Source organism: Cibotium barometz, chromosome 51, assembly GCF_041138505.1.
Source record: "Cibotium barometz isolate CiBa-2024 chromosome 51, ASM4113850v1, whole genome shotgun sequence".
Classification (NCBI taxonomy): domain Eukaryota; kingdom Viridiplantae; phylum Streptophyta; class Polypodiopsida; order Cyatheales; family Cibotiaceae; genus Cibotium; species Cibotium barometz.
Window position 1 is genome coordinate 13,031,106 of NC_141096.1, and position 11,169 is coordinate 13,042,274.

The 11,169-nt window shown below is 39.1% G+C and overlaps 1 protein-coding gene across 1 annotated transcript; it reads right to left on the minus strand.

Moving 5' to 3' along the window:
* Nucleotides 1-216: 216 nt before the first annotated feature.
* LOC147609344 (uncharacterized) lies at nucleotides 217-1,831 on the minus strand. Its single transcript, XM_086787407.1, has 2 exons — nucleotides 1,678-1,831; nucleotides 217-1,319 (listed from the first exon to the last, which is right to left on the minus strand). The coding sequence occupies exons 1-2, from the start codon at nucleotides 1,692-1,694 to the stop codon at nucleotides 683-685; spliced, it is 654 nt and encodes a 217-aa protein (XP_086643533.1). The 5' UTR covers nucleotides 1,695-1,831; the 3' UTR covers nucleotides 217-682.
* Between the last annotated feature and the right edge of the window lie 9,338 nt (nucleotides 1,832-11,169).

Below are 11,169 nucleotides of genomic sequence, written 5' to 3' on the forward strand. Positions count from 1 at the left end.
TCAAATATTGATCCACCGAATTAGTTTTATAAGGTTTTATCTTTGTTCTTCTTCTTTTTGAAAATTATATCTTGTAATTTCTAATATTTTTATCTTAAATTTTTTTTTTTGGGGCAAATGGAGGCTAGGAGTATAGGCTTCCAAGAACAGATAATCTAGTTGCCCGAAGATTGTTTTAATGCTTTGCTCAGGTGTGTAAAGATTGTCACCACTATATTGGGTTAAAATGTTAGATGTATATTTATGCCAAGTCTGTTGCTTTATTCAAAGAAAAATAAGTGCTTTACGAGCTCCCACATGGATATATATGGCAAGCATGGTGTGTTCATATATAATAATAAGGTTGACAAGTTGAGGATTATAAAGCTTATCTTTACTCACCTCTTAAGAGGAGCCTTTGTTTTTATGCATGCAAGAATACTCTTGCCCATCAAAAACGGGTCAACCCATTAGTCACTATTAAAGGTCTAACACTCCCAAACCGAAAAAAAACTTAGCCACCCATGCTAATGAATATACCACAAGGGTACTACTGCAAGGGATACCATTTACATAATCCTGTATCGTAAGTACTTAGCTTAGCTTAGATGCGGAGTCACACTAGAACAACTCGGAAAACACGACTTTTGAGGCGACCTTCACAATTATTATTATTAGGATAGGATTGTGATATTTGGGCGAGCTAGACGGCAGCGGTGGTGGGCATTTTAATGTCGATAGAGGAGTTGTCGCTGCGAATGAGCAGGAAGGGGAGTGTATTCGAGCTGTCAGATTGTTTGAAGTATGTAGTTTCATCCTCCACATATGGGCTCACGCCAAGGGAAGTCCCGAAGTTGAGGATGTTGTATGCTTCACAGCGTGCACCCATAACCAAAGGGCAAGGTAGCATCACGCTCTCAGCTGTAGAAAACTGGAAGCCACTGCCTGCAGCAGCTTCAAGCTCCACCAAGAACCATTCACCTTCGCCTTCTTGTCTCCAGCCCAAAGCTCTCTGGGTTTCCACATTCGTGATTATGACGTCGTCGGACTGCGCTACCCAAAGCCGGGATTCTGTAGTAAGGTTCGTGAACATATACCTAGCCCCAACCTCCGCCAAGCGCACATAGTAGGTGGAATTGCTCTCGTCCCACTCCGGCGCCAGGCTTTCTCGTGAAGTCGCCGTTAATTCATACACCTCCCGACCATAATACTGTGCTGGGCTCGAGCAAAGTGACCAGTATGGGTACACCGGTTCGCCTTGCGTAGGACAGTCAATAGCATCAGCCCCGACCGACATCAACACCGCCGCTGCCGCTGCCACCACCACCACCACAATATTGCTGCACTCAACCAACAGCCGATGCATATATATTAGCTCCATGTCTTGATTAATAAATGTACGAAATAATTACAACAGGCACTTATTTGACGCAAACCAAATGACCAGGTAATTGGGAGAGAGAGAGAGGGGAGAGAGGGAGATTCAATGACGTTCTTGCTCATACGACCCGATATATATAGATATATATATATAGAGAGAGAGAGAGAGAGAGAGAGAAAATATGCAGTCTCCTTTTTCTTCTACATTACCAGTAGGTAGCCTACCCATTACTGCTCGTGATAATATATTACCTACACATACCAGACTAGTTGTCCTTCTCGCTCACTTGAGTCTTTCAAGAGAGAGAAGCTACCTACCTGCTGCGAAGAGCCATGGCTATTGAAATGTGAATGTGAGTATCACCAGTGAGTGTATGCCAAATGCAATGCAAAAGGGTTGCTTTGGCAAACCCTTTTATAGAATCCAAATGCAATGCAAAAGGGTTGCTTTGGCAAACCCTTTTGTAGAATCCAGCCCTACCAATCTTTTTCACAAAAAGATTTGGCCTTTCAACAGGTGATGTGATGTAAATAAAGATCACGGGTCTTCTGGAACTTGGCCTTTTGCATAATTGAAGGACGCCCTACACTATGATGTGTCATGTAAACCATAGTTAACTTCAACATGTAATCAAGATTGTACAGCCAAGTCCTTCCCTTTTAACATATGATCTAAAACTTTCAAGACCACCATCAATTGGAACTTGGTCCTTTGCATTAAAATCAAGATAATTTGTACAATAGAGTCCTACTCCCTTTTAACACGTGATCTTAACAAAAATCATGTAAGCAGAGTGAGCAATCATTGACTCTCTCTAACAAGTAGCACTCCTCACTTTTACACTCTTCAACATAATTACACAGGTTTGCGTAATTCTTTGTAATTCTCCATAATTCTCTAAGAGCTGTAGAATTTTCCATAATAAACTTTTTTGTAGGCCCTATTGCACAAGAAGATTCATTTCTATGTAATTTTCCTTAGTAATTGTAATTTGTTTGGTAATACCAATGTCTATTGAGCTAAAAGACACTTGTAAAGAATACACATGTCATCATATTTTTTTTTACTAACGATTGACACTTAATTATACGATTTAATAAAAATAGTTATTCTATCAAAAGAATTTGAGCTATTTTCTTATCTTTTACATAGAATGACCATAACTTTTAGTTAGAATGACGTACTAGTAGAGAGCTAAAAAAACCCTATAGTTTAAAAACTCCCCATTGAAAGTAATTGTCATTCTTTAAGAATTAGATATGTATGCATACTACAACTCAAGGCCACAAAAGGATATTTTGGTGACAAAATTTAATCTTTATTCATTTTTTTGCCATGCACAACAACTTTCCAAACTCAACCAGCCTTGGAACATGTGTTTTATATGATGTTATGAAGCATTATGAGTTTCTACAGTATCTAAAATAATGCTCTGGGCATACGTTCTCACTCTTTCAAATGCCTTTTGCACATGGTAAAATTATACTTCCAAAGTAAAACTGTACTTGTGAAGCATCATGAGTTTCTACAGTATCTAAAATAATGCAATGGGCATACGTTCTCACTCTTTCAAATGCCTTTTGCACATGGTAAAATTGTACTTCCAAAGTAAAATTGTACTTCCAAAGTAAAATTGTACTTGTGAAGCATCATGAGTTTCTACAGTATCTAAAATAATGCAATGGGCATACGTTCTCACTCTTTCAAATGCCTTTTGCACATGGTAAAATTGTACTTCCAAAGTAAAATTCATTTGGCTATATTCTTTGTATCTTGAAGAGTTTGTGTAGTTTTATGGGTAGATATCTTTTCTAATAATAACAGAATGTAGGCTTTGGCCTAGTTTTTATTGGTTCGAAACATTTCAAGAAGTAGTGTTTTTTTTTTCTGAGGACTCCTTATAAAATTTTAGCCTAATTGGGTGCTTCAATCTGAGGTACTTAAACTATATCTAAAACCTAGCTATGTTAATATACCCAAGTGATATTTTTAACAAAGAATAGATATTGTTATAAAAATTTCCTATTCTTTTCTTTTGGGAATTTTCGGCGACCACATACTATTTTTATGATTTTAAAGCTATAAAATTTCAAGCAAATGTTTAAAAAAACACACTAAAACCACCCAAATATCACGAACAACCCCAAAATGTAAAAAAAAACACACTAAAACCACCCAAATATCACGAACAACCCCAAAATTTTGCATTAAAAATACAGTGGTTAATAGTAGTCTTCTGGTCAAATTTATGACAATATTTAGGGTGTCAAAATTAACTGAAACGTCTTTATGAAAATTTGTATCATTTACATAAATTGAAAGTGGAGATTGACAAGACCTTTTTCACATTGCTAAGACTCTCCTAAATAAATAGTCCTCACCAGTTCAAGCACTTGAGTGAATCCACTCAAAGGTGCAAATAATCCCTCTGAAGAACATGCAATGGGCACACTAATATATATTAATGATTTGATTGATGAATCTGTACACTTCATGCCAAAAATAATCATTTTTCACTTGAGTATGATTTATTTAACCTTTATCTATTACTACAAAGGTTTTCAAAAAAGTGAGTTTTGGTAGACCCCTAAAAAAGCCCAAGCCCTTCCGGAGCTGAGTGAATGTGAGTATCACCAGTGAGTGTATGCCAAATGCAATGCAAAAGGGTTGCTTTGGCACACCCTTTTATAGAATCCAGACCTACCTATCTTTTTCACAAAAAGATTTTTCCTTTCAACATGTGATGTGATGTAAATAAAAATCACGGGTCTTCTGGAACTTGGACTTTTGCATAATTGAAGGACGCCCTACACTATGATGTGTCATGTAAACCATAGTTAACTTCAACATGTAATCAAGATTGTACAGCCAAGTCCTTCCCTTTTAACATATGATCTAAATAAAAATCAAAATTACGGCTGTTTTACTTTCAAGACCACCATCAATTGCAACTTGGTCCTTTGCATAAAAATCAAGATTGTACAATAGACTAGTCCTTCTCCCTTTGCCATGCACAACAACTTTCCAAACTTAACCAGCCTTGGAACATGTGTTTTATATGATGTTATGAAGCATCATGAGTTTCTATAGTATCTAAAATAATGCAATGGGCATATGTTCTCACTCTTTCAAATGCCTTTTGCACATGATAAAATTGTACTTCCAAAGTAAAATTCATTTGGCTATATTCTTTGTATCTTTAGGAGTTTGTGTAGTTTTATGGGTAGATATCTTTTCCAATAACAACAAAATGTAGGCTTTGGCCTAGTTTTTACTCATTGGAAACATTTACAGAAGTAGTGTTTTTTTTTCTGAGGACTCCTTATAAAATTTTAGCCTAATTGGGTGCTTCAATCTGAGGTACTTAAGCTATATCTAAAACCTAGCTATGTTAATATACCCAAGTGATATTTTTAACAAAGAATAGACATTGTTATAAAAATTTCCTATTCTTTTCTTTTGGGAATTTTCGGTGACCACATACTATTTTTATGATTTTAAAGCTATTAAATTTCAAGCAAATGTTAAAAAAAACACACTAAAACCACCCAAATATCACAAACAACCCCAAAATTTTGCATTAAAAATACAGTGGTTAATAGTAGTCTTCTGGTCAAATTTATGACAATATTTAGGGTGTCAAAATTAACTGAAACATCTTTATGAAAATTCGTATCATTTACATAAATTGGAAGTGGAGATTGACAAGACCTTTTTAGCATTACTAAGACTCTCCTAAATAAATAGTCCTCACTAGTTGAAGCACTTGAGTGAATCCACTCAAAGGTGCAAATAATCCCTCTAAAGAACATGCAATGGATACACTAATATATAATAATGATTTTATTGATGAATCTGTACACTTCATGCCAAAAATAATCATTTTTCACTTGAGTATGATTTATTTAACCTTTATCTATTACTACAAAGGTTTTCAAAAAAGTGAGTTTTGGTAGACCCCTAAAAAAGCCCAAGCCCTTCCGAAAGGTGAGTGAATGTGAATATCACCAGTGTGTGTGAAGAGCAATTCTCTCTACCGTGCAATATAGTGCTCATAGAGTACTACCGACGATCAACAAATATGCTGAGAAACACAATGTCAATCCGAGGACTCGACCCGATTAGTGCATGAAGGCTTATCCCTTACGGGAGAGCTCACATACACGAACCACCACTTGACGATTCAACCATTTAGCACCTCAATTAGTCTCTCAATCCCTTAAACCCACTACACTAATCAAGAGAACAAGAAATGCATGGCAATCTCTTAATCCCATTCAAACATTGATTAAATCTTATCTTTCCCTAACGCCACCAAACCCATAAGCGTGCATCTACTAACCCACAAGCTTAAGCAAGCATAGAATGTAACATTCACAAACCCACAAGCTTATAGAGAGAGTCTATCCATGAATAACTCATTGCCAATGAAGTGGGCAAGAGCTTGCATCAATGGAGACTACACACACACACACACACACTACAAGCATGCATACACAAGAGAAAGAAAGAAGCATTCAACTAATCATAGATTAATCTACTTCAATGATGCTAAAACATATTAAGAGAAAGAAGTGGAGCTATACTCATTGCTACTTCAATGATGCTAAAACATATTAAGAGAAAGAAGTGGAGCTATACTCATTGGAGCTTGATGCTCGTTAGAGTACAATAGAGAGAGTTAGAGAGTTGCCATAGCTTGAGAGATCAAGAGCTTCACTCAATAGCTTATGAGAATGGCCAAAAACGTACTCTTTCTTTAGCTAACATCTCTTTTATAGAGATGTCACTAACTCTAACCCTAAGCCTCTTTCACACATGGGCAGATAACCCCATAAGTGAGCCTTGCTTAATACACTTAGAACGCTTATTTAGAACCCACATTGGCCTAAAACGATTTACATTGCACTTCGGCACAAAAATATGAAAAAATTATGTGCGTCTTTATGTTCCCATGGCTACAATCCCGCTCTCTCGCATTAATTGCTTTCGGCCTCCTTCCATAATCCGTGTTCCCGTGAGTGTTCCCGTGGAACATTCCCCCCTTTCTAAATCGCGCACGTTCTCGCGCGCGGTAGAAACAAAAGCTGTAAAAAACAATGGAAGACAAGTAAAGCCTTTTATTGAAAAAAAATCAGTAATGACAATCTCACACGTGAGCATGCAAGTGAAAGGCCGATTAGAGTTTTAAAGAGTGCTAAAAGAAGCGAGTAAAGACTAGTCAAAGTGAGACTAAGTGGTAGATAGTGCTATTCAAAGGCAAGTGTGCTTGTACACCGCAAGTTATGACCGCAGTCCCAATGTCCTATAAGTATAAAAGTTATTCCTAAGTGGCAACCCTACTTCTAAATATAAGCCATGGTGGTTGGACCTTTTTTTCTTTCTTTGTTTTTTTTTTTGGGGTGTAAAGAGCAGAAGATTAAAGAGAATTATTACTTTTAGCTTGACAAAGAGGAAGGTTCCATCCCAATGAGACCCAAGCAATGGCCAAGAGACCTCCGCCAAGAGAATCTAAAGGCCGCTAAGTATCTCAAGGGCGACAGACCCTTTTCTTTCTTTTTGACATAAGGAGTATCCCATGAAGATGAGGGCATCGATCTCGAGGGCCCATAATGTACCCAAGAGTCCTACCAACATCTATCAAGGCGATAGAGTCCTTGTAGGTCTTCTTCTTAATCTTTTAGACGTCAGTGTTTACCCCATGGAAACCAAGGCATCGGCCCCAAGGTGCTAAAATAACCCAAGGTCCTACCAAAGCATTCCACATGGCCGTAGACACGTCATGTCTCAAGTCACTTCTATATATTTTTTAGGGCATGTGTTTCATAAATTTTTGTCTATCATAGCACCTAGCCCAACCCCTGAGGTAGCTACCACTAGGGATAACTAATATACTTCTAGAGCATAAAAACTTGGCATACTCCGTTGGTATATGTCTTACACCGTCTTCAAATAGAAATACCTTCTACTAAGTCCTCTAAGAATCTAGAAATCACTCGCCACATAGTAACAACTAATTTAAAACTTAAACCAGCCAACTGTTTGTGAGCATGCAAACAATATATGCAAAAGTGAAAAGCACATAAAGAACAATATATGCAAAAGTGTAAAGCACATAAAGAACAAAAGATTATGATTTGAATACACCTGTTGTAGTGCTCATTGATGTTTTGCGTTTGTCGTGATGCATTGCTGATGTGCAGAGTGCTTCTCTTTGGTCTTTGTAGGCGTTGCATGTCTCCCCCCTTCCTAATTTGTGTGCACGGTAGGTGGACTATTGGGGCGTGTTTGTATGCTCTTGTTTAGCTGAGATCTCTGAAAAATGTCTTATTAACAAACAAGAAAAGAAAAGAATAAAATTTGTTATTGGTGCCAATCACCAAATATAGCCGAGGAAAAAAACCCAGTGGGAGAAAAGTGCCCTGGCTTGTTGATCTTATTGTGGAGTTGATGAGCTTATCCTTGCACTGGCGGTGGATTCGTGTCCACTTCTGCTAGAAAGATTGTATCAATCACTTCAAGATGCAAGGACAACCCTGTACAAAAGCCGACCTCTGGAGAAGGTGGTAGAGGAAGGAGTGCTTCCTCGCTAAAATATGACATTGGTTCTATGGGAAGGTTAAGCAGACAATTTCAATTTTGGAATTGCTCAATATAGGTGCTCATAGTGATCCAAAATTGACATGTTGAGGCTGGGGGAAGAAGGGCTTGCAAGATAGGTGGTTGCAAGTCATTTATGCATGTATCCCTCCATTGTTGTGCTTGAACCTCCTCAGGTAATCTACGTTGATTTGGTCCTCGGTCTGGTACTCTCACATCAAGAAGGTTATGGCGTTGGGGTGTAATTCCCACAATTTGTTTCATTAAGCCCGTGCCATATCGTCGAAAGTAAGAGCGGCATAGCCAACAAATGTGTGAAGCTTCCCCTAATACGAGTCGTGCACATTCTTGACAATGTGGAAATGGATGATGCTGTTGATAGAATAAAGTGACAAAGTGATGCCCACAGCAAATTTCACCTAAGGGAGAATAAAAGTATCTAGAATGAGTTTGAAAAGGAGGAGCACTATAACCCCCGCGATGAGTTTGAAAAGGAGGAGCACTATAACCCCCGCGATGTTCAGGTTGAGTACTATTAGGGTCAATGCATGGTGGATAGGAAAGGCAAGAGCAAAATGGATCAGGGGGCTGAGAACCAATGGGACTTTGTACGACAAATTCCAGTGACAAAGGTCTTACAGGATGACCCACTTCAAGAGGTCTATAAGGACTCTTTAGAGGGATATTATGCCACACCTAGATTGCCAGAGCTAGATCTTCCTCTAGCACTTGTGGTGGTAGTCGAGAAGCTTGCAGAATACAAGAACCGAATCGTTGATAAATGGGCCAATGAATACAGAACCTTAGATTGGAAGGAGATTCGGGAGCTGACGTGGAAAGGACAACCATTATTCATGGAAGTGTTCTAAACAAATACAGCTAAACCAGGAGAGACAGCCTTTCTTGGAGAAACTGCTGCTCCTCCCCTACGAGAGTTCATTAGAGAGGGACCCTCAACATCAAAGTGGACCACTGCAAGTAGCCCAACTCTAGCACCAAGATATTATCCTACACCAAAAGTGCAACCACAGATCACACCACAACAACGTTTTTCTCACTATGACAATCGAAGGGTAGGGGAGCCAACTCGGCCTCCCATAAATGCACCTCCTGAAATGCGGGTAACAAGATCTTTGGAGTGAGGCAGGTAATAGGGGACCCACACCAATTTGGGATGCATGTGGACCATCTTACCAAAGAGAAGAACAATTCCCACTGAGAGTGATGATAAAAAACAGAAGCAGGAGGCAGCACACACAAGGGAAGCAAACCCTAATCCATATCCATCAACCATAAAGAAAGAGAGAAGCCATAGTCACCATCTCTCTCACACACACAAAAGGGAACAGAACATAGTGTTATGTCCACACTACAAAGTAAACCTAATGTAATGTCCACACCACACATGACCAGCTGGACGCGGTCATAAACACACCACACGATATCTATCTACCATACTGTCACTCTGTCCGCACCCATGTGCTATCCTCCAGCTGTATACGAGCTTGACATTTCAACACTCCCCCTCAAGCTCGACATGTCCATCTCTAGGACTCCCAATCTAGTACGAAAATACTCGAACTTATCCTTACCAAGTGCTTTGGTAAAGATATCTGCAACCTGCTCATCTGTCTGCACATATGTCAAATCAACATGCCCATCTAGCACCTTCTCTCTGATGAAATGATAGTGGACCTCAATATGTTTGGTCCTGGCATGATAAACTGGGTTGCTAGCAAGCTGAATACTACTCATGTTGTCACAATGAATGACAACTCTCATATCACTCTGTATCCTGACATCATCTAGCAACTTTTTCAACCACATAGCCTCACATGCAGCTATGGCTGCTCCACGATACTCTGCCTCTGTGGTAGATAAAGCAACTGTAGGTTGCTTTTTACTGCTCCAACTCACAGCTCCACTACCAAGGCTGAAAACATAGCCACTGGTAGATCTCCTGTCATATGCACTACCGGCCCAATCTGCATCTGTATATCCATAGACATGCATGTCTTTTCCTGCCTCATAGAAAAGACCATAATGCACGGTAGTTTTGACGTATCTCAGAATCCGTCTCACAGCATCCAAGTGAGGTTTACGAGGACTCTGCATAAACTGACTCACCAAACCAACTGCATAACTGAGATCTGGCCTCGTAATGGTCATGTAGATAAGGCTACCAACCATTTGCCTGTACATGGTGATATCATCAAGCTCATCACCCAAATCAGCCCTAAGCTTCATGTTTTGCTCTAATGGTGTCAACATTGGTTTGCATGCTGTCATACCATACTTTGCCAGCATGTCAAGTGCATATTGCCTTTGCACCAACCATATACCCTTGTTTGTTCTAATCACCTCAATGCCAAGAAAGAACCTTAAATCACCAAGGTCTTTCATATCAAACTCTTTGCATAAAGAGGCTTTAACCTCATCAATGCCTTTCCCACAATCACCTGTGATAATCAAATCATCAACATAAATGACTATCATCACGATACCATCATGTGTCTTCTTCACATAAAGTGAAGAGTCTGCATTTCCAACCACAAATCCAATACTGACAAGATATCTGCTGATCTTGTCACTCCAAGCACGAGGTGCTTGCTTCAAACCATAGAGTGCTTTCTTTAACCTACAAATGAAAGTAGGATATTTTGGATGTACATATCCTTCTGGCTGTTCCATGTACACCTCTTCTTGTAGATCACCATTCAAGAAAGCATTTTTTACATCCATTTGATGTAAAACCCAACCTTTTTGTGCTGCTAATGCAATGATAGACCTCACTGTAGCCATCTTAGCCACTGGGCTAAAAGTTTCATCATAATCAAGACCATAAGTTTGTGCATATCCTTTAGCGACCAGCCTTGCCTTATGTCTCTCTAGGCTGCCATCTGACTTGCACTTTACCTTATACACCCATTTGCATCCAATTGCATTCTTTCCTTGAGGTAACTCAGCCAATTCCCATGTATTATTTTTGTCCAAAGCATCCATCTCTTCATCCATGGCTTTCTGCCATACATGCTCTCCAATAGCCTCTGTATAGCATGTAGGTTCCACATGCTTTACCATAGATGTCATGTATGCATAGTGCATAGCAAAATCTCTATATGTCAATCTCTCCACTGGATATCTGACTCTCTGGGATCTCCGCAATGCATGCGGGTCACTCTGTACACCTGTAACTCTGGCATGTGGTG